The 24420-nt window shown below is 44.1% G+C and overlaps 1 protein-coding gene across 4 annotated transcripts; it reads right to left on the bottom strand.

The window, feature by feature from the left end:
- On the bottom strand, positions 1–22378 carry GPAT3 (glycerol-3-phosphate acyltransferase 3). Of its 4 annotated transcripts, XM_074540757.1 has the most exons (12): positions 21950–22371; positions 12727–12799; positions 6673–6943; positions 6125–6199; positions 5558–5647; positions 5275–5368; positions 4757–4872; positions 3612–3667; positions 3067–3152; positions 2516–2644; positions 1961–2040; positions 1–1154 (listed from the first exon to the last, which is right to left on the bottom strand). In XM_074540757.1, exons 1-12 carry the CDS (start codon positions 22088–22090, stop codon positions 1028–1030), a joined length of 1338 nt encoding a protein of 445 aa, XP_074396858.1. In that variant the 5' UTR covers positions 22091–22371; the 3' UTR covers positions 1–1027. The 4 variants fall into 4 exon arrangements, with proteins under 4 accessions (XP_074396858.1, XP_074396859.1, XP_074396861.1 ...); XM_074540758.1 differs by lacking the exon at positions 1961–2040 and having other exon boundaries at positions 21950–22378; XM_074540760.1 differs by lacking the exon at positions 12727–12799 and having other exon boundaries at positions 21950–22087.
- Between the last annotated feature and the right edge of the window lie 2042 nt (positions 22379–24420).

The raw sequence follows: 24420 nt of genomic DNA, 5'->3' as shown, positions 1-24420 counted from the left end.
CCCATTATAAATATAGAATTTATTTCTCATTACATTCAGACAGCAATATATTGCAGATTTGGACATGTCATGTCTCATATCAAAGCTGACTTACTAATCCTATGTTTATGGTTGTGATAGCTATTGCTAGCCCAGGAAAAACAAGATGTGTTTCTGGAGTGGCTCTCTTGAGAATTTCAAGCCATCAACAATTATTTTTGCAGATGGGCACTCTTGACAATCTACAAAGATTCATCTGTCATAGCCTACGTTGTCCAACCTTTACTGTACCTTACCTTTACAGCTCCAGAGCTCAAAAAAGCAATTTCAACAACAGCAATGGACAGGGAGATTGAGGACTTGCCCCTTATCTTCCCTCAGGCAGCAGTTTTCAATAAAGTTAATATCCATGTTATAAGGCCACCAAATTCCTCACATTCCATGGTCTGTGCTTTTGGCAGGGCAGCTCCTTTCCCATCCTGCAGGGTCTCTGCAACCCTTGCTTCCATTCGCTCCTTGCACATCCAGGTGCAAGCTAACAAAAAGAATCAATCTCACAGTTCTGACAACATCCTAAAGCATATGATTTAAGTCATCTACAACAAAAAATCTGTGAGCAATAGGAAAATAAAAAGACAAAATTTTGTTATGTTTAAACCTTTAAAGTACCATGAAAAAGAGGTATCTTCACGAGCAGTGTGCTGACAGCATCTGTTCAGTGTACTTCCCTTCATTCTTACCAACTCAGAAAAACTGGGGTGTTTTTTCATCTTCTAACTCTGCGAGCATTCAGCTTGGGAATACCAAGAGCTGCAGTGCATCATTACATGAAGATGGAGAGGGGCACGCTAGTGAAAGAATGAACAGAGAAGAACACAGAGACACTGCCCTTGGCAGGCTCTGCACCAGCCATACAGAGAATATGAATACACACAATGAAGGATTTTGTTGTCTTCTTGCTCTATTTTTTGACATTTTTTTTTAAATTTAAAAAAAACACATTCCTGCTAAGGCTGGTTGTGCAAAGTTACTTTTCAAGAACCATCATTCAGTCTGACTCAGTTTCTGCAGACAGGCTTCCTACTGATCCATTTCTCACTAGCATTTTGCTGTAGTTCTTCTGCTGTTCTTCTTTGAAAGTATCTTTGACTTTTGCTCGTTTCAGTCCTCCATCCCTGGAAAGAGGGAACAGTAAACCATCAGGGCCATAAAGGCTATTGTTATCAAACTATGCATTGCATTAGAACTCTACAGTTGATTAAGGTAGGTAATAAAGGCTTTTCTTCAGAACTTCTATAACATTCAATTTTAAGCAGGTTTATTAAAACCTTTACTTTGAGCACATAGCTTATGCAGTTCAAATTTTGAATTCAGCTCATTAAAGCAGCCTGATCATGTTGGTAACACGCTGTACCTACAATAGAAATCTTTGGCACTCTGGGATGCTACTTCCCCAGACTGTAGAGGTAGTCAATTTTCTGCAATACTACAGCTGTGTCTTGCCTTATATTATTCAGAGCTGGGTCTCATAGTTGAATCTATTTGCTCATTCTCATCATCTGAATTTCACTCTCAAGTTTGTGCCACATGAAATCTAGGCATTATCCTGCTACTTTACTGAGGCAGGACATGAGAAGTCAGAGCAGAAAGGCTCAAGACCTGTTTAATTTTTTGCTGTTCATCAGATTTGCCAACAAACTTCACTTTTGATACTTAATCTCAACATCAGAAACAACTGTGAATGGACCTACTTCAAAATCATCAAGCCTTTTAGATATGACTCACTGCATGCTATGTGCTCCAAAGACTTCATACATTTTTAACTTTCACATACATGCATGTGAAGTTACTCCATTGTTTCCCCTGAGTGGAATAAAGTGATGTTCAATGTTATTTGTCAGAAAGCTAAGGATGGAAGCTACCTATCAGTCAAACTAATCACAAATAGTCCATGAATTCTAACAAGGAGGGCATCACTCACCATGGGAGTTCAGTCAGTCCTCCCTGGCGAGCAATGGCTGACCTCACTCTGTTGGCAAACTGAACAGCATCTTCATCTTCCTTCAAGAGCCACAAATTCAACATAATCAAAGACAGAAGTCAATGGAAGCAGACTTTCATAACATTTTTTCATCTGTTGCCTCATCAAAATAGCTCACTTCCAAAATATCCATTCCTTATCATGCCAACATCATGATCTGATGTTCCCATGTGACAATAACTCACTTTTCCCCTGGAGTGTTGAAATTAGGAGAAAATTCTGCTTCAACAAGATGGAACATTACCATTATTGCTACTGTGAACAGCACTGTATTTACTGCTATCCTTTGTACATTTGATGCACTGCTGATGGTACTAAGCTGAATCAGGAAAAGGAGAGTCCAATCATACATCAGTCAGCACTGACAAAAATCCAGTATAAAACCAATTTGGAGACATGGGGTGGGCAGAGGTTTTGGGGGGAAAAAAGAGTAAAAGTGCACTTGCAGACAGTCAAGTTTTTAAATAGCAGTCAGGCAACCAGATGCAGGATTACCTTTCTAACCATTGGTGGCAAGTACCACACATTGCAAACGATGGCCCAGCTGGTCATTATTCGCAGCAGATAACTCACGATATTGTATTTGCTGCTGTTCCAGAAGGCATCTCCAAACTGAGGATCATACTGCAAAGGATCACAAAAAACAATTGATTAAGCCTTTCCCCAGACCATCACAGCCTCTCAGACCTGGGATTACATAACAGAACCAGCAGCAGACGTCACCCATTTGCCTGAACAGCCAAAAGAATTAAGTCTGCTGTGAGCAGGATGTTTCCCTTCAGCACTGGGAAGGACTAGCTGGATTTCTCTTCCTTCCAACTTTCTGCAGGAAGGAGCTGACCCCATCAGGCCCACCAGCCAGGCTCTATAGGCCAAAGGATTTAACTTTAATTTCAGCCACTTATTCTCCAGGAGTCATCCACAGCATCCACCCAATTGCCAGAGCTACTGTGCTTTTAATGGCAGCTGCATTGAGACAGCTTCCCGCCCCTCTGACAAAAAGCCATCCCAAATCTGAAATCCAGCAGCCAGCTATTTCCACTTACTTTGATTGCAACAGGATAGATTGTCCCTCCTATTTCAAAGCTCCCCTTCTTGAACATCATCACAGATGTATTGTTTATGCAGGTACCTGTCCAGAAGACAAAATCATTGCTTCACACAGCCATTTCAGTACAACACAACATCCACAGACAGGTCTTACCCATAAAGAGCTTGCATTTGCTGCTCACTGAGTTAAGCATCTCCCCCCTGCTTACTTTTAGACTTTGTCTTGTGACTGGCTCCCTGAATGAAGCCAGAAGGTGTGCAAGACAAAAATCACAATGCTGCGGTTAAATCTGTAGGACGGCAAATTAATAATCTCAGGGCAAAATAAACAATCTTCCCCTTCTTCTGCCAGGAGAAGCAACATCCAGAGACAGTATTGTGTTGTCTCCATGTATATGCATCTTATATTAAAGATGAAAACCAGGAATGCCCTATACAAAGTTGAAGCCAGAGGTGAAGATAGACTTGAGCAGCAGAACCCATGAAAAGAGAACAGGGATGACATCTACACTGAATGGAGATAAGCAGTTCAGCCTCTTACCTTCTGGGAAAATTAAGATTGGGAGCTTGCTTTTATCTGCCACATGTTCCCTGAGTCTGTGGAAGCAGAAGGAAAGCTTAAAAAACAGCTCCTTTCCACTCTTCTTTCCCCAGGCAGGTGCATTAAAAATACCTTTATATATTACACATGTATGAAACCAAAGCCTTTTACTAGACACTAATTTGCACTTGCCTTTTTTTCCCTATACAAACTGAAGCTTTGGGCCTTAGACCCCTGGAGCATTACATTGATGCAATATCCTGTTTTCCTTCCCTTGCATTATTTTACTGATGTCTGTCAGAGAAGCCAACAATTATATGCCATTAACTAACTCTGATCCACTCAACCTTCGAGAAATTGCCTAAGAAAAAAGCATATTGATGCAGTGGTCCATGCAGCCTCTGTTACTTAAAAGCATATTCCTTAAAAGGGGACTTCTAAAGGCCTACAGCTCAGTACTTGAATAACACATGGACAATTTGGCAAAACTGTCCTGCCGTGCAGAGGCAAATAAGCCAGTGAAGAAGTTAACCTGTCAAAATTAACCTAAAAAGTTCTTTACAAATTAGGAAGAATTTTTATCCCTGTACTACAGTGTTCACAGGTATGCTTTTGGTGACATCCTGCAGAAAACCACTTTTGTACACAGCTTATATCTTATAACAAGACATTTGGCCTTTCACCCAAACAAATAAGGCTTTTTATTTCTAGTCGTTCACAATTTCCAGTGATACTGACTTTTTGTAACAAAAATCCAATTTTATCATCAGTGTTTCTCTTCAACAGAAACTACCAGAATTTAAGTATCTTCATATTGTTTCCAAGGACATACCTGAATTCATCAGACATTAATTATTATGCTGATGGCTTCCCAAATCAGATATTTTGTGACAGTCTGCAATCCAAAGCTTCCCAGAGCCTTTGGTCTAAACCATGGCACGCTGCATAAATGCTTCAAGCCTTCCCTGGTGACCTGGGAACCTGATATTTTCACCTCAGGGTACTGCACAAAGCCCACATGAGCAAGCACACTCAGGTCGTTCCGAGTGATGCAGTGTGCTGCACACCACCCCTGTAACTCATTCCCAAATCCAGGTCTTTGCCTGCCCAATGCCTCTCCAGGGAGGCAGCCCAGCACATGTCACCTTTTTGTCACTAGATGGCGGTCCTTCATCTCGGAGCGCTCGAACCAGACGTGAGGACAGGCCTTGACCGTGGCTCGCTGGATAATGCCCATCAGCCCACCGTGAACCTGGCCCACCTGCAAGCCCAGCAAGGCACATCAGTATGTGAGACACCTGAAAGGCACAACTTCCTCCTCTCCACCCCTCCAAAAACATCCAACAAACACAAATGCACTGGGAGGCTGCAAGCCAGGATTGAGCAATGACCACAGAACTGTTCAAATGCATTCACTTGAAAAATACGAGACACTCACATGGCACTATCTCAGGTACTTCAACAGAAGAGTTAGGTATTGACAGTACAAGGACAACTTCTCCAGCACATAATATAGACCAATTTCAACATAATTTACATTTTTCCCCACTGACCAGTGCTCAAGCAAACATCACTGCTGTGAAAAGTACTGAAGTCCACAAGCAATACCCCACAATCTTTCCCTCTCCTGGTCCCTTTGCTGTTATCTTAGGTCTCCTCATACCATTGCATAGCATCCATCATTTGTCAAAATGATCGCATCTATTGGTGATGTATGGTTGGCAACACAAATTCCTCCTTTCTGAGGTCTGTTTTCCCTGAAATTACATATTTTTTGTTAGACTGCTAGTGCATTAAAGCACCACATTACACACCAAATAGTTCCATTAAGCTGTCAGGTGAGTCAGCCTCTAGAGTGTGACAACTCGCAGCTCAGGAGAGAGCAGTCCCCATTTTCAATGGGATGTCACACACATATAAGCATATATACACTTTTGCTCACTCACTTGTTATGGTAATGGATAGTGCCAGACAGAGCTCGGACAAGGATGCGGGAGCACGTGAGGTGAACCACTTCGCTCAGGTAGTTTTTCACCCTGAAAGAAATTGGACATCTGAAGCATCCTGGAAAGCAGCTAGATGCACATGCAATATTCTCCAGACTACTCAACACAACTCAGGGCTGAAATCTTCCTGGTATTCTGGAGCACAGAGGGATGCTCCCAGCTCTACCAGCAGCTCAGCCAAGATACATCATGCCCTTGGCACCACTTTGCCAGGCAGGGCTGTCCTCTCTCTGCTGGGTGTTTTTCATCCCAACACTACTACCTGCCCTACAATGTCCCATTTGAGTATCTCATGCCAGCAGGAGGAACCCATCAGAAATCATCAACCTCAATGCCAAGACTGACAAGAACCCAACCCGAGCCCAAATTCAAAATGCCACTAAAACAGGGTCCACAAATTTGTGGGTGGAATGGACTATTGGTAGCCTGTTCTAGGTAAAAATCTGTCCACTCCAGTGTTTGCACTGATGCAATTTGGAGAGTTCATCCCTCACACACAGTACCTACCTGCCATTTGGCAGCTGTCCCACCGCAGTTGTTCCTACAATCATTGACGTAATCCCAATGGCAGCGAGGCTAACACTACAGACAAAACAGACATTAAACCCAAGTAAGTACCTTTGCTCATTGTAATAACACTTCCCCTCTTTAAAATGGAAAGGGATTGCAGAAATTCAATTATTCCTCAGATACTTGACATATGCAGTTCTCTAACTCAGCAATTCCCTAACCTGTTGCTTAAAGTCATGGTGTAGCAAAGGCAGCAGATCCAGATACGCCCATGCACACAGTGTCAGGGGGCTTTAGAGCTTACATTTATTTTGCTAATACACATCAGCTTAAGGGAAACATTCATGCAAAAGATGACCAGCAGCTCTACTCTACTCTCCACAGCAAATAAGTGTTTCTTAACATAAAAGGAGCCTTTAAGGACGTTAATATTTTTTATCTGCCAATGCTGCTTTTGGGTTAAAGAAAGCTGAGATGACATTTACCAAGAAAGCCCAAATTTACCCGTTCTCAGGCTGACAAAACCCCTCAGCACCAGAGCTTACCGCAGGGGCAGCAGGATGCAGTAGCGCACTACCACCCCAATGACCCACACAACAGTCAGCCTCAGGCTGATGTAATGGAAGTTGACATTAGTTCTTGTGAGCAGATTCCAGGAGAGCAGCTCTTCTGAGGAAAATCGCTGAGTGACTTCATCTTCCACAATAGCCTCCATCCCCTTTCTGCAGAAGTAAAAAATGTGGGAGAATTCGAAGTCTGCTCGATGCAGAAGAGCAATTTCTTTCTCCATAGGCGTTTCATCCCTTTCAATGATACCTTGGGAAGGAAAAGGGTAACCAACTGAGAAAATAATTCTGTGGTGTAACCAACAGTCACCCTCCAGATCACTAGTCACTTTGTATTACTCAAGAAGACAAATTTACTGTCAGAGCCCCTCCTAGGACAGGAAGTGAAGCTGTGCAGCTGACCACAGCATACCCTGCAGGAGGCCACTTCCAGCTCCCCTTCCTCACAACAACACCTTGAGCAGCAACTATATCAAGCTCTGTTACCTACTGAACATGAAGCAAGAAGGCAAACCCTTTCCCACCATCTGGTGTGTTCTCAAACTTTATTCAGGACTTTCTTATGCTTTCAGGAGAAACCAAGTGAGATCTTGGCCTTTTCATTCCCTCCTGTGCTCTGTGTATTTAAAGGCATTCAATCTCCTTGATAGAGGCTTCCCTACTCCCATATTGTCTGACATTCTGGTGTCCCACAGCCACAACCAGTCCCAAAGCCCCAGACCACAAAACTGTGCATGGACCAGCATTGAACCAAACACACCTCCCTGCCATCACAGCACAAATATTTTCTGTAGGTACAGGGAGACCACACTATTTTTTTTATTTTACTTAAAATCAAACAAAGAAAAACTCTCCAAAACACTGCATCAAAGAAAATTGTGCTTAAAGGAGCCTTGATTTAGTTCAGCACCAACAACTGTTTCAGCTGAACTCTGACTACATAATGCCTGGAGAGAAACCTGGAGAGTTCACAACTGCAGCACAAACAAGAAGTATTCCCATTCCTCCAATCTGTTCATTTTTTAAGCTTATGGTCTGATAAGCACAAATTTCTCATCAGAGCTTTCAAAGGCAAAAACAAATTGTGTAAGCTAAACACAGATCAAGTAGTTGCTTGCTGGTAAGCAAGTCTGGCTCCAGAAACTGATGACCAAAGAAATCTAGAGTAACAGTTAACCAGAACAACCATCCCCTGAGACACTCAACTTGGATTACAGAGGTCCAAGTTCAAGTTGCCACTCTGTCAGACGCCCTCTGATAAACTGCATAATCTCTGTGCTTCCGTGCTGAGTTAAAAAAAAAAGGGAAAGGACATAGCACCCAATTTCGTCAAGCTACTAGGAACTTTCCACATCCTAGAATATGTTCCTCCCAGTTAAGTCTTGTCAGCAGAAAATCTCTCAACATATTTCCTGTGCCAATAATTGTAACATTTAAATTACAAGTTATATGGAAAATCTTCTTATCGCACGTACGGATATGGCACACATGGGATAACATGGGAAGCCTTCAAGATACAAATCCCACAAACCACCAAGGTAAACACTAAAGAAGAACATCACTGCTACAAAACCTACTGGCACCTTCAGCTTGGAACCTGGCAGGCAGAACTCCCAATTGTACCAGTGGCCACCTCACTGCATTGTCCTATGACAAGCTTACAAATATAACCCATTAGTATGGCACAGTCAAAAAGCCACATGCCCTTCAGGATCTAAATTATACAAGCATGCATCACATCAAGCATTTACTAAAATGGACTATGCTTATGTCATATGTTAAGCCCAAATCACAGCTCTAGCTTTTGATTCAATTTTCCTTGCACTCAGAAAGTCTCCAAACTGTGAAATATCTAGGACTGTAGGTGAGTCAGTGCAACTTGTCTGCTCCATGCTGCTGGAAACAGGTTGTAGGCAAGAAACCAGGGGAACGCTCCAGCACCCACCACACAAGTACCACCTCTCTCTCTAGTTCCCAGAGCTGGGCATGGTTCCTCTTTATCCAGCTGTTATCCTTCCCCCTTATTCAGCACACTCACACAGCTGGCCCATCTAGCTCCAGCTTCTCAGCTGAACCCAGCAAGCTGAGACAGCAGGGCTGGAATGTCCAGCCTCATCAGCCTGCGCTGTCCTTGTCACATAACACCCCATGCACCAACTGCCCTGCAGCTTTGGGACAGCTGCTCCAAGCCAAGATCACAGTGGCACGTGAAGGCATTACAAACAGAATTACACACACACTGCTCTCTCTGGTGACGTACCTAGCCTTCTTCTAATCACAAGTCACACTTAATGGCCTTTAATCCCTTGGCCACAGGCACAGCTGAGCTGGCCAAAGACAGCCCTATGCAGGAGTACAGCAAACATTAGTCTCAACAAAAAAAAAAAAAAAAAACAACCAAAAAACCACAGCACTAACCCCAAGCCTTCAAGCTCACATACTCCAGTAAACTAATTATACCAGACTCAAATTTAACACCATCTACTTACAAAGCAAGTAGATCTACTTAGTAGTATCTAGTAATTAGTTTCTTAGTAGTATCTACTTATGTAGTAACTAGATACTAGTAAGGTTATTTGCACAAGCTTTTCCTTTACTGAATGTAATTTTCAAATCTCTTATTGGCATTTTCGTCATTTTTAAACCCACCACCTTGAAGACAACACAGCCAGCTGGTTATTCAGTTACAGTGAGATAGACACCCACCCTCCAAGCCCCTACTCAGCCAAGAGCTACCACTGGGTCCAGCACATACTGCCCTCTAACAGAGAAAGATTTTGAGGTGACAGCATCGCATAATTCTCCATGTAACTACACCAGTCAACTTTTCTCTTGAAACTATTGCTTATCACACAACCAACATAGGGGCACTGGCAGCCCTTTCTGCCAAGAGATGTAAAGCACAGTGGATTTGATGCTGCAGAGAAAGGTGGTGTCTCTTCAATCATGTCCACTTGGTTTTGGGGTTGGTCTTTTTTTGTTTGATTTTGTTTGTTTTTTTACTGAGGGACAAAATTTCAGTGTTTGGGGAGGACTATTTTTGCTCTGCCAGGGAACAGAAGAACTTGACTTCGAACATAAAGTCAAGTACCCCCTTCTATCCTGACCCAACTCCTAGTACTGGCTGATTTCCCTGACTGACTGAGTACAGTGAGTCAGGGAAATCTTATGACTGGTCAGGGAAATCGTAAGATATGATACACACATCCGTACAGCACTTACACATAGGTGCGTACACACAGAGAAACATTTACCTTTACCCTGTTTTAATCAACCACTCTGTAATTCATTATCAGCAGGAGTTTCTCCTCCCTCAGTAAATATTGTGTAATGCAATTGGGCCTCTGTCTCATCACGTTCTGTCACCTCAGCAGACTTATATAATGCACTGTTAGACCTACGCCTACCCTGTGATGTGCAGGGCAGATGCCCTCAAGTACTTTCTTCCACAGCCAGGAACTCCTAATCACAAGTCAGTTACTCCTATGCTTTAAAAATTCCCAAGAGCAAGATATGGAGCTCAGCCTGGCATCACATGTCTCCCCATACTTTCTCAAGTAAGGAATAGTTAAGATTCCAGCTTCCGGCAGAAAGAGCCACCTCCAGTGGGGAAAGATTTTAACTTTTTATTTCTGATATATGAAGAACATTAAAAAGGGCTTCAGGCTACCATTGTGATTGTGCATCCCCATCCCTAAGACTGCTTGAACATAGCCTGCACACAATCATCTATATTAATTACCTCAGGCCATTTTTACTATCTCTAATGATCCTCCAGACAGCAAAGTACACTCAACTTTGTGCAGGTTCTGAACCACAGCACATATTAACACTACACACCCGTCAGCTGCAGGAGAAATAGCTACTTGTAGCTTTTTTTAAAGATAGTTCAAAGACCAGTCTACTAGCTAGGGCCTCCCACCCTTGATGTCTGTTTACTAGAGAAGAAATAACCACGTGTAAGAATAATCAGATGTCTAGGAGGATGACAGCTCCCACTGTGCAGCTAAAGCAGCACAGTAGGGTCTCTTGCCATCTCACTGGCCCATGAAGTGATGGGGCACTATCAGCCTTACAGGAAGAAAAAGGATATCTTCCTGCATCATTGGCAACCTGGGAAGCAGACAACATGTAACTGACAATTACCAGAAAGGACCGCTAACCTTGCCTTTCCCCCCTTCCCTCCCAAAAAACCCCACAACTTTCAGGACACTGGTGAGTGATATAGGATGTACTTTTTCTCAGCCACTTGTAAGTCAGCAACTAAGCAAGACAAGTTTTAACCTGTTTCCAGAGGTGCTGTGCAGTAACTACAGTTTATTCTCACAGATGCTGACATCTGCTGCCACAGAAGCCAGCAGCACACCTGGCCTGCAGACAGTGATCCCAGTGTTTGCAGTATTGATAAGCATATCCCTTTGGAGCTGAAACACATACCCGGCTCAGCAATTCAGTCCCCACTACTGGATCATGTTCACATGAGCTAATCCACAGGCTCAGGTAACAGCTGACTTGTCTGCTAACTGGCAGGCTGGGCCTGCTTCCAGTTGTGCAGCCTAAGGGAGGAACACAGAAAATGCTCACACTGCTGCCAAATGCTGTCAAAATAGAGCAATTGAATAACAAAACTGAAGCATTCGGGAACCAGGAGGAAACCAAGGGCTGACTGCAATGCTTTGTTCAGCCTTCTCCTGTTTCCTGGGCAAACTCAGACTTCTCTTATGGCTCCAAAGACAAAGACAACTCTGACCTACTACAGTCTACCACAACTCACACACAGTATGGGTTAAGATATAGTTAAAGAACTAATTTCAAAACCAGGCTAAAGGAAGAAAGATGAAGCAACTTTTCAGCTGTCTTTCTACAGACAGTGAGTGTAAGAAGTTTGGCAAACACTGATACTAACTCCAGAGAGTAAAAGGTCAACAGCAGCAGACTGAAAAAAAGACAAGCCCACTACACACTTTCAACTTGCAGTCCTACCACAGAAAAAACACTAAGCTTGGGAAAGAAAGGTGCTGTCCAACAAACACTTAGACCTCTTCAGAGAATATTTAAGTGCACTCTAATGCTGTTAGGACTGAGATAGCTTGCCAGCAACCCTAGAAGCATCAGGGTAAAGACAAATTTCAAGATGAAAACTAACCTCATATTTAAACACAAAAATTTGCATCAACTAGGAACAGTCTCCATCTTAAGCTCTACTTTGTTTTGTTAAATTTCATGTTGTTTCATGCTCTTCACTTCCTCATCCCCTGATTTTTCAAAGACTCAGTACGAGCCAGTAAAGGCAGCATTTTAAACTGCAGGAACTGTTTGCTAGCCAGTAGCATTGCAAAACAATAAGATATGTAAGTGTGCTGGTTTTCAGCGGGGTACAGTGAATTTTATTCAGAGTAGCTGGTATGGGGCTGTGTTATGGATTTGTGCTGAACACACAGTCGATAATATAGGGATGTTTTTGTTATTACTGAGCAGCATTTACAGAGCCAGGAGCTTTCCTGGTTTTTGTACAACCAGGCCAGTGAGGAAGCTGGGGGTGCTTGGGAGAGTGGGAGGAGACCCTGCTTGGACAGGTGACCCAAAGTGACTTTCCAGACCATATGGCATCATGCTCAGGATATAAAATGGGACTAAGAAGGAGGAATGCAAGACATTGATGGTGTTTGTCTTCCCAAGTCACTGTTACCCATGATGGGGCCCTGCTCTCTGGCCTGCCCATGGGAAAGCAGGGAACACATTCCTTGTTTTGCTTTGCTTGTGGGTGTGACTTTTGCTTTCCCTGTTAAACTGTTTTTATCTCAACCCATGGATTTTCAGGCTTTTACCCTTGCAATCGATCCTCTCCCCAGTCCCACTGGGACAGTGAGTGAGCAGCTGCCTGAGGATATACCATGACTTTCAGTGAGCATGTAACACCCACCTCTTCTCAGATTATCCCATGCACACACCTAACTGCTTCATCTGAGAAGGCCTCAGTACTCCAACACGACAACATGAGCCTCACCAATGTGATTTACCCCAAGCTCTCACCAGTGGCAGAAGGAGTCCGTGGCACCTGCGGCTGCGGCTTTTTGGCACTTTTTTGTAACCGGATAGTGGCCCACTGTTGAACAGAATGAAAACATCATTTCACACATGCAGTATTCACTTAAGGAAAAAAGTCACCAAAAAAACCCAACAATTAGCCAAACACACATTGTGATTTTCAAAGAATATCTTCGTCAGGTAATCATCATTCATCCTCCTCAGATCTGTCCACAAACCCAAACCCATACACAGTTCTTATGAAGAAACTCAGAGTAATTAATAATAATTAAAAAAACAAACCAAAACAACACTCAGTGCTAGTCAGTACTTCTCAACTCTGCTTTCCTTCTTCAGAGAGCCACACCTGTTTCAGTTCCAGTTCACAGCCACCAGGAGCCTGAAAGACCTCAGTCAGCCTTACTACTGCCACAGCAGCCACTGGGTCCAGGCCACAGGGAAAGCCCCAGAAGCTGAGCTGGACACAAGACACACGCACACAGAGTACATGTTCACAAAGCTGACAGACATAGCACAACCCAGACGTCTCCTTTCAGAGTTTCATCATACTGAGGGAAAAAAAAAAAAAACCCAAAAAAAAAAAAAAAAAAAAAAAAACCCAAACAAAAAAACCACCAAGAAGTCCTAACTGGCTTAAGTGAAACTGAAGCCTGCACACAGATGATTTCACTAAAAACCAAAACCAGCATTTGCACTCATGAGAAATTTTAATTGAATTCAGACTCAACCCAAAAAGGATAGCACCCAAGAACTTTCCAAGCTGAACAAACCTGACATTTCCCTTGACTCTGCAATTGCTCGTTTCTTGGCATCTTCACAGAATCATAGAATGGTTTGAGTTGTAAGAAATCTTAGAGATCACCCAGTTCCAACCCTCTTCCATGGACAGGAACACCTTCTACCAGATCAGGTTGCTCAGAGCCCCATCCAGCCAGGTCTTGAACACCTCCAGGGATGGAGAGTCCACAGCTTCTCTGGTCAATGAGTTCCAGGTGCCTTCTGGAGGCTGTACAACCCCAACTCTCTCAGCTCTCATTCTGAAGCTCTGAGCAGCAGGAAAACAGGCCAATTCACCAGCTTTGGGGTGAGCTACAGAGAGCCCCTTCCTTCTCAGTTCTCCTGCTGCTAAGGAAACAGCTCTTCCAGGAATTTATTTTAACTGGATGCATATTGAAGCTGCTCCAGTGACATTTATTGCCTCCTCACTCCTGGAGATACAGCTGCCACAGTCCCTGAGTTTGTTGGACTTGCCCATGGCTCCTGTGCAGCAAACAGTAGGAATAACTCAGTTTTCCTGTAGTACTCTAGTACCTTCAGTAACTTTCTGGCTACATTCTTATCAGTACCGTGACCATAAAACTTCTGGGAAATACCAAACCAAAACAATGTTCAAGGAAGAACCTATTCAGAGCACTGTCATTTTACATTTTGTCTATAGAATGGATTTGGGGGGTACAGAGGGACCAGCAAATACATTCACGCAATCATTTCTGACCAGACTTGAATCACTGCATTCAACAAATTAATATCTCCACAAACAGCTATCACATAGAAGAGCAAGAGCATATTTGGCTAATGGTCTCAGCCCTACACACCAGCAGAAAAAAAAAGTTGTCATCTTTCAAATCCTCTCAAAGGGACAATTAAAACCTGAAAGAACACTTCAGTGCTCGAAAGAGAATGCAACACTCGAGCACACTTCAGTGCTCAAAAGAGAATGCTTTCTGTAGCAAGAGCTTCAGAAAGCTCTTGCTACAGAAATTCTGCAGTTCTGGGTTCATTCTAGACTGTGTCAAAGCTTGAGCCTCAGCACAAATCATGAGGACCCAGGTTATTGAGACAGGCCTTTGTAATGCACAGAAGCTTGCAACTCCCCCCTATACTGCAGTATCTTGACGTTTTGCTATGCAAAGGAGGCAGTGCAATCTTCCCGAAGCAGAGAAATTGCAGGGCCATGTAACTCAAGTCAGTTTCTACTGCTCAGACACATTTATCAACCCTACTCAGAAAAGCCCCTTTCTTCTTCCTAAGTGGTCTGACCTTTGCTCCTCATATCCATCTAACTCCAGAAAGGTGCAGCAACCCACCCAGGGGATGGAGGAACAGTGGCAAAGAGAAAGCCTGGAGAGGACAGTTCCCTTTGCACTCTATCTGTGCCCTCCCAGGAGATGGGAGCACTGCCACAAGCCTGACAAGAGCGCAGCATCATGTACAAGGGTTGCACCGTGTATTCTGGGGGACAATTGACTTGTGCTCCACAAGTCACTGGCTGAGGCATTCTGACATTCCATGCCAGGCCTCTTAGGGGATTTAAGCACACTTAATAAAATAAGCAATGATGAGACCAGCTCTCCCTCTTGGTCAGGAGCATTCCTAAGAACCCATATCTATTAGATGACACAGCAAATAAGTTTTAAGTTCTCTGTCAGCTTTCTTCTTACCTCAATCCACCATATTTCCAAAACTATGTATGTTCCAGCAACCAAGGAGTAAGAAATGAGAATTTTTTACTTAACATCTAACTCTTTCACATATTCTCAGGCACCTGAATTAAAGGCACTATCATCAAAGCCAGAATCTCAACTTTGATCAAGTGAAAAGCTTGTTTGTATCCAGGCTGGAAAATAAAAGAGACACCACCTGCACGAATGTGAGTAATTCTCCTTCCTTCCTGCTAACTGGGGATATGTGCCATCCTTTGCTGGTTCCTGTGCGGGAGGACAACAAGGTTATGCTACAAAGAGCTATCACAATGTGAGCTGATCCATCCCACAGAGGGGAAAACAACGTGTTTGTGTATTAGAGATCAAAGCATGAAACAATTACAAGTCATAGTCTCCCTTCTACTCAGGAAATGAGCAAAAAGCAGACTGGCAAGGCTTTTGGATCTCTCAGTAACACTGGCACAAATCTAAGTGGCTTCTCCCAGCTGGTGCTGAGCTGGCAGTCCCAAGGACCTTGGTGCAGACCTGTGTTTTTAGTAGGGTTTCTTGAGGCAGCTTTGGGGAATAAGTATAAAACACCCGGCTCCTGAACAGATTAAAAACAGTTCTACAGTGGGGCTACCCAATGGACTGAAAATGTAAAGTTAGAAAACAGCATGATCCCAGAACTACAAGCATCACCACAAGTCTAATTTTGAAACTTTAGTATCATAACTGCTAACAATAAAGTATTTTGAATGCTTTACTTATGCAGTGCAGAATCTGAAGATACCACACTTCACTAGGCAAGGAAAAGATCAACTTTTCCCTGAAAAGTTCTCCCTCCTTATCCTCCTAGAAAAGTCCTCTAATTTATCAGCACCTTTAAAATAAAATCTAAAGTGGCCAAAAGATCAAATTCACTTACACATCACTAAGCAACTGCCACACATAGAGGACCTATGCAGTACTTGAGAAAGATAGTTGTCCATTTAGAAACTCTTATCTGGAGTTAGGAAGGGTTTTTGATATCTCTTGTGAATGTTTGATTTTGCCTCTGAGGTCTATGTCCAAAGCCAAGCCTGACATGTCATTTCATGAAAGCATGTCTAGACATTCTTTGCTGGGATCAAAACACAAATCATTAGGAACACCTCACAGTGTTGCCTGCTTCCCTAAGGAATGGGGCTCCGCCTTTCACCTCATTTACCACCTTTACACCACCTCTGACTTAAAAATGTTCAACAATTTTTTGGAAGGGAGAGATGACTGAAATCTACAATCACATAGAGGCAGACCACTGGGGTCCCTCTTTCAAAAGCACCGCTGGATCAGAGCCAAAAGTTCATGTGTTAGTTTAGGTGAGCACTCCTCCTTGGAATCTCTCCAAACCTCAGCAAGACAGAAAGATTGCAGAGCACATCCCACACATTGCCACCTTGTTTAACACAGCAAGATCTGCATGCCAGTTGTTGAGCTGTTCTGTGTGAGGAAAGAACACCAACACCACCAAGAGGAGCAATCATTTCCGAGTCAGGGCAAAACGTCCTCTTCTCACCTCCCATGCACTTCTTATTCTGATGGGACACCCCTGGCACTGCCTCCAAGGAGCTTCCCAAATTCTTCTGCACACAGGAGTTGCATAGCAAGTCCTTCCTGGTGGACAGGTATCCAATGAGCAATTACAAGTCCAGCTTTATAGGATAACACCAATGGCATCAGCAAAAGGAATGCCAAGCAGCTTCCTTCACAGCAGCCTCACAAACTCCTACTTCAAGGCAAGCTGCTGTTATTTTTTCAACAGCATTTGATTATTAACAGTGTTCACATGCTGTAAAACAGAGAGCAGTTTCAGACAAGAGCTGTTGATCTGGAATATGGCACATTAATTACTGATGCTACTACAGCAAAGGGCAGCCCCCAGCTCTGCCAATCTTACTGATATACAAGGACTCTTGATTTTTAAATCTGTGGTAAACATATATAAAGGCCTTCAAAGGACTGGGGTCTACATTAATACAGGCCAGGGATTTACTTCAAGATTCTGCACAAAATTTGCTAAAATATTATTCCAAAAGTCACCGTGAGCCCTGTAACAAGGATGCATCGTTCACACCAGGCATGTCTCCAAGACCTGCTTCTCATTACCATCTGAGCTGGCAGCTTTCAGAGCTCTCTCCAATTCTCCTCTGCCCAGCAGTCCTTGAAGGATACCAATTACACAGACAGAGGCCCTCACTGACTGTGCAATGACATTAGTCAGCAAAGTTTGCCGCTGAGGCCAGTGAGTTACACAAGCAGCAGTCAAAGCCCACAATGATTCATCTATTTATCAGCTTACACCCTCTTCTCCATTCTCTACCCTCATGCCCAGCACCACACAGAATCCTGATGGCAACTTATGGGAAGAAGCTGCAGCCTGGCATACCTAGGACAAGAGTATCAGTCCATCCCACCAGCCCTGCACAGCTGCAATCTCCAGTTTGACCAGAGGCACTGAGAGGTCCTTTTCCCTCATATCTAGCTCCACTCATATTGCCAAGGTCATTTGCAACACAAGGAACTTGGGCTTAACCTCCAGCTACAGAATAATGCACTCTTGCGCAGCAAAAATACATTCCCTACAGGCAGCACAATACAGTATCAGGAATTGCTTCTGTTACAAGGGGCTGCTGCTAAACCCCATGGTTCAGTTGCAGGACTGGAACAACACCTACAAGTGCAGCATCTGCTGTGCACTACAGCCAGCAAAAGCAGCTACACAAGAAGCACTCTCTGCTCACCACAAGCCCCCACAAAAAGCCTCCAGAGACTGGGAAGGGGAGTGCACTAAAAGTGCTTGCAGCCATCAACAAACCATTAGTCCAGAAACAGACAATAATGTGATGTTAGTTAATAGCCAGGTTGTTTGTTTCCTGACTCAAATGTGACCTGAACACCTCATTTCCCTAAGGCTTTCTTGTTTCCTCATGTTTCACAACATTATGCACTGCACAGTTTTAAAAACACATGAATTTTTCCCATTAGAAAGGGCAAGAAGGGCAGACTCTACAAAGTACTGCTGACAACTCTACTGTCTCAGGCAGCAAGGCACACCCAAAAAAACCCCATCAGACTGGAAAAAAACCCTCAAGTATTTAACAAGGTGAGCTGCAATCCATCCAAGCAGAGATCATCACTGGGAGGGTACATTGCTACTGCCAAATATATAGACACACTGTCCAAACTAGTCCTACAGACTTTCTACAATCTGCCGGAAATAGAGAAACTTATCCTATGTGACAGTGACTGCGCTATGGGCCTCAATGAAAGAGAAAGGACTTTCTGAAGGTTGGATTCTCAAGTACTTAGCAAGACACCTCCAATGGCATGTTTGCAGGGGCCTTGACAGCCCCAAATCATATTAAGAGTTCACAATAGGCAATGGATTAAGACAGAGCATAAACGAGACCAAGAGGTAAAAATGCACTAAATTTAAAATTGGAAGGAATCTGTTGATGTTGAAAAACAAACAGGGAGCAATGCAGCATGCTGTGACGACTGCAAGAGACAGTCCGCAGCATTTCAGCACTAGAGAATATTTCTGTGGCAAGAGACTTGACAAGCACCAGGACAGCAGGCTGCCTAGTCCAGACTAGCTCCTCACAGGGTCAAACAGCTGCTAGAGATGTGTCTGCAGCAGTACTCCCACATTTTAAAAAACTATACTAACATGGTGCCAGAAATCCTTCTATTAACACTGGAAGGAAAGTCACAGACAAAAATGAGCAAACTCCTAACCTGCTGTGTTTGGTAAGGCAATTCAGGAGCAAGTTCATGCACTTTCAGGAATACCCACATGATGGGGGAAGCAGGCTTTCAAATAGCAAGTGCTGCCTGCTGTACTTCTTCAGCACAACCTTCTACACATTTTACCTTATCACATGGAAAAAAAGACAATCACATAGGAAAAATATATCCATACAAGGCTGGTAATCCCTAGTGCAGTACTTAAGGGTCAAATGCAACCCAACAGCAGCACATCCTCATCTGTACACGCTGTGTTTTCTTAGCAGCATGTGTTTGCTGAGGCAGCTCAGCAGAGAGAAAAATCTATTGTGCACCAACTGATGTCCCTTGTCAGAAATGTCAGATGGTCGAAGTACAAAAACACTTTGTTCCTAAAAGGAGCTTCCCCCTCCCTTTCCTCAGATCATGCCTGCAGCACCAAGAACAAGCTTCTGCCCTCCTGAAACAAGCAGAAAAAGGTGGTTTTTTTAATTGACAGGAAAAAATTCAAGCACAAGCCCCCATCATCTTAACTTGCTCCATCCCACAGCCTACACAACAATGAACACCACAGACTCATTCTTGGATGTTTTGTTTTGTCTGATACGACCTGAAGAGGTATCACAGCACACTCTAGAATTGTCCCTGAACTGTGGACAGACTTGGGCCCTCAAAAAAGATTGATTTGAATAAAGCAGACTTTGTAACCTGACAACACAGGCCATGTAGGAAACAAACCACAGTCACTGTGTCCTTCCACTACACCAAGACACGGGATACAAACAGGCAAAACCAGGGTATCACCTGGGATGCACAAACAGCCACCACTTCTCTGACCGTTCCTGTAATGTGGCCTATTAAAGAGGCAACAAAAGCAGCAGCACCTTGACTGAACACTGTGCAGGTGCCTCCTCCTGGAAAAGAGGGGAAAAGGCCTGAGGAGATCCAGGGAGTGGAAGAGGAAGCTTAAGAAAGCTAATAAGTGAACACTGCTGAAAAAGGCCTCAGCCAGCAGAGACTTCAGCATCCTGTGACTTCACAGAGCCAAAAAGGCTCTTTTTAGGAGAAAATGTGCACACTCAATTCAACATCCCAGGGCGTCTCAGACACTCAGCTAGGAGCACATTTTACTGTTAACACAACAGTATTAATAACTATCCCTTATAAAAAAAATACACCTTCCCAAATTATTTAAATAACCTACTTCTTAAAAGCTTGGCATGCAAGGATATAGTACTTTTCCCAATATTACTCTGATTAATATCCACAGTTAAGATATTACACATCAGGCCCTCCTGCTGGAACCTGGCTGCAGACAGTCATGCTCTGTCAGGCTTCTAACCACGACAGACCTGAGAGCAAATGAAGAGGAAACATCCCACAACAAACCACTTCCTTCCAGGGATTATCCCCATGCAAGTACTCTGAGGACAAAGTATTCATAGGCAAAGCAAGGCCAGGTTGAGATAAGCTGAATACCGGGGTGGATTGAACTTCTTCACTCTCCCATAGCAAGTCAAATTCAGCTGACTCTTCTCAGAATACTTTCCAATTTTTCATTGCCTTTTTTTTATAGATACATTATTTTATATCATATCTATGTCCAATATAATTATGTATTAATAAAATTTTTAATATATTGAGCAGCATGCAACTCCAGAATGTATTTAATGCAAAAGTAATGGTAACTCGAGAGGTAAGTCATTATTTCCTCCCTTAGGCAATAGGAGAGCTCTCACAATTAACCACCATCAATATGCTGCCAGATACTTCTCCACAATTTTGCCCAAAACATTTTGAGTCACTTCTTGTTGCAACATTTGATGACACTAAAAAATAATGATTAATGATCTACGAATAAAGAATGTAAATTGTGGTTATTCAAAGGTGAAGGCAAGTCATCCAAACAAGACTATCTCACTAGGCCATCTGAATTGCCCCCTGAGGCCAGGGTGATCTTTACCTCCTCAGCTCCTGCTATTCAAATTCTTTTTTCCACTAACAATTGCATCTTCTCAACATTTATCCTGATACCATTCAGTCCCAGAAATTACTTAGAGCAGCTTCATTCTCACCCAAAAGCCTAAAACCATTTTGCCTCAAGATGTATTTAACAAATGCTGATTTAATAGGTGGAACTTTTTAGCCAGGCACTGAAGTGCAGAAACAAGGCTTGCCTAAAAACCTCGAAGAACAAGATGAAATTAGACAAAATCTACTTTCCATAGTCACGTAGTGATGTATATTGCATAGCCACTGAGTGTGCTGTGAGTCATTTAACATTTCCTCCTTACAGCTGTTTCCGTGGTTTGGGTACCCCTCCTCCTTGGAAAAGGCGTAGTAAAGATTCAAATCTGATCACGTCCAGCAACAATTTAAAAACACCCTTGCTGACCACCACCATAAGCTTCAGAAGGAGGGTTTTCACACACATATTAAATATGCCCCATGCAGAAGGCAGTCCCTCTGCGAGAAACTGGCTATCCCTGAGAATTGAGAGGCAGATGGCAACTAAGGCATTGGACGTGCTCAATGTGGATGGGAGTCCGCGTTTCTGAGCATCAGCACTTCTGGCAGCAGACCTTTACACTCTCCAGGAGCATGACCCGGCATCATTCTCCCCAGGTGGAGCACAGCTGCCACAGCGACAGCCTCGCCCAGGCCACGGTACAGCCTTAGGTAACGAGGTTTGTTCCGCTCTCCTGCGGCTCCAGGGACAGCGCTCCAGAGCCTACACAAGCAGAAATTTAACACAGATCTCCACTTTTACTTGAGGGCTTTAAGCCCGAAGCTACAGCCGGGCAGAGGTGATGCCAGGCAGGACGTGACCCACCCGCTCTCCCCTATAGCAGGACACGATGGGAGCGAAGCGCATAGACGCCCCTCCGAGATATCCAGCCCCGGGCGGAGGGAGCCGTGCCCGGCCCGCCTGGGCCCGGGGGCAGCGAGCAAGGCGCAGCCCCGCTGGGAACGCAGCGCCAGGGACACCCCCCTTCCCCTCCAGAGCCCCCGCCTACCTCCAGCGTCTTCACCAGCACCCACATATAGGCTTCAGAGATGCCCAGCGAGATGCCCAGCGCCGAGGGCAGCACGATGAGCCCGAGCACCACCGCCATCCACACGGCGCCCACCTGCCCCAAGGCCCACACGACCTCCATGGCGCGCAGGGCCACGCAAAGCCAGCGCCGGCAGCGGAGCCCAGGCAGCGCCGCCTCCCGCCGGCCCTAAAGGCCCGCGGCCGCCCCGGCCCGGCCCGGCCCGCCTCGCTCCGCCCCGCCCCGCCCCGCGGGGCACCGTGCGCCCGGCGGCCGCTCGGGAGCGGCTGGGCTGGTACAAACAGCCGCCCCTTCTCGGTGGTGCCGCTTTGGAAGCCGTGTGCCTCGGGAGAGGGCGCCCGCGGGGCGGGAAGCAGCTGAACCCGGGTCTAGCGGACAGCACGGAAGGCTCCTGGTGCAGGAGAAACGGCTCCAACGGGGGCGGGCGGGAGCGCGGCGGCGCTGCCGTGGCCAGCCGGGTGCCTCGAGGCAGCAGCGGGGGCTGGAAAGCCGTAGGAAGCCCGAAGCGAGCAGCTCAGAGGGCAAAAATGGAAAGGAAAACTGGGGAAAGCTCGTGGGTGTGTGAATATCAAAGAGGACAAGTAAAGGAAAAGGGGCAAGATCTGCACTCGACCACCTGTGTTTTCCTCCTGATTTGAGCAGGGAAGAGGGATTCGCTGAGGGTCCAGCTCCCACTCCGGCGTTAGGCCCTCTCCAAGAGAAAGGAAACTGTGAAAAATTCCAATCACTTGTTTTCAAAAATTTTTAAAAGTTTAATAGTAATAAAATGGTTAAAAAATAGTAACACAATTAGAGTAAAAACAATTTGGACAAATGGAATTAAGACAATATGAGACAATAAAAACAAAGAGTTACGGACGTCCGGGTGCCTTTTTCTGGGCATCATGAGCCCGAAAAAGGACCCCTGCTAACAAAGGATTAACCCTTAAAAACAATAGCCTGTTGCATATTCTTACACTTCATACATGATGCATAAATTCCATTCAAACACAGGATTTTGTCTGGTCATTGCCAACTTCTTCCTTCTAATCCTAACAGTGCCTTCAAGGCGGGAAGAAGTTCGTTTCTTCTGATAAGAAGGCAATAAATTCTTTTCCCTGAAAGATTTAGGTGTCCTGTGGCTGCTGTCTGGTGCGAGTGCCTCATTCCTTTCTTTAAAAAAACCCCACTAACATAATTCTTATTTTAAAAATTTTTATGACCTAAAACTGTATTTAACACAGTACTTAAGAGAATTAATACAGCATTTCTTTCTAATGCAACACATATAACATTCATTTTAATATTTGCAAAAATCCAATCATAAAATACATTAATTTTTCACAGAAACTTGGTGGCACCTGGCTGGAGGAGGGTTTGCCTGCTCCAGCCTGTGCACAGCCCATCCTACAGCGCTTGGCATGACACAATCCAAGAAAGCGATGCTAGCAGAAAAAGGCTGAAGAGGGATGTCAGCCCAAAGCATCCCAGGGAAAGGGAATAACATAATCCTCCGAGAAAAAGGCAGTCAGCATATTTTCTGTGTGCATCTTTCATAACTGTTTCAATAGAAATAGGGATGTTGGGTGTGCCTCTCCACATTTGAGCGATCAGAAATATATCTGAGAACCAATTGCTTAGGATTCAACGAAAAACCTGGAGTCCAAGGAGAGTTCCAAGAGAGTCATGTGGACAAGGGCTTTGCTTTCTGGTTCCTATTTTTGGCTCTGGTGTCTCTCCTCCTACTCTTTGCCTCATCTGGTTAAATAATTTCTCTGAGGCAGAAGCAGGATGATCCCTGGTGAAGCCTCTAGACACAACAGCCACAATTGTCCAGTTAGATCTGACATTGCCAAACAGCACTTCAATGTCTTCATTCTTCTGAGTGTTTAGCTATGATCATGCCCAAAAGGCCCAGTAAGGATCAAGGCCATAACCTGTCAGTGCTACACACAGTATAATAAAGTGTTCTTACTATCTGCACTACAAGTGCTTTTTAAATATTGCAAAGATGTGTGGATTCAAGTCAATTAAAAGTGCCCAAAGCCAAGAACAGAAACAAATCAAAAGAACATTACTTTCCAGACTGGCTGATATTTATAACACACACATATTTTAATTTTGAATTTTGTCTGTTGCTTCCCAAGAAGAAAGTGATATAGGTTTTTTAGTACTTGTTTATGAATTTTCATCTCTGGTGCAAATGGCAGAGGCCAAAGGCTTGGTTAGTTTGTTTTCATCTGTGTTAAGGAACAAAATGCTTCATCCAAATGACAGATGCAGCCCAAGCAGCAACAGTAGATGCTGTCTAGATCCTGAGGAAAACAGTACAGTTCACAGTAATGGGTCATGCAGTTTTGTATCTCTGTGACATTTCAGTACCTTTATTTAGACAGCAACCAATGATATCTAATATTGCCATCTGAAGCAGGAATTGCAGCACAGATAATCCT

This window comes from Zonotrichia albicollis, chromosome 5 (genome assembly GCF_047830755.1).
Source record: "Zonotrichia albicollis isolate bZonAlb1 chromosome 5, bZonAlb1.hap1, whole genome shotgun sequence".
Taxonomy (NCBI): domain Eukaryota; kingdom Metazoa; phylum Chordata; class Aves; order Passeriformes; family Passerellidae; genus Zonotrichia; species Zonotrichia albicollis.
Note: the sequence above shows the minus strand (reverse complement) of the source record. Positions and strands in the feature narration are given on the sequence as shown.

What these genes read in the sequence shown, in the direction of transcription:
- GPAT3 (XM_074540757.1), bottom strand. Translation starts at nt 22,090, where the DNA reads ATGGAGGTCGTGTGGGCCTTGGGGCAGGTGGGCGCCGTGTGGATGGCG. An exon ending in GGACAGCTGCCAAATGGCAG is followed by an intron (nt 5,648 to 6,124) that starts GTAGGTACTGTG and finishes AATTTCTTTCAG; the next exon opens with GGTGAAAAACTACCTGAGCG. An exon ending in TGCCACCAATGGTTAGAAAG is followed by an intron (nt 2,041 to 2,515) that starts GTAATCCTGCAT and finishes TGGCTCTTGAAG; the next exon opens with GAAGATGAAGATGCTGTTCA.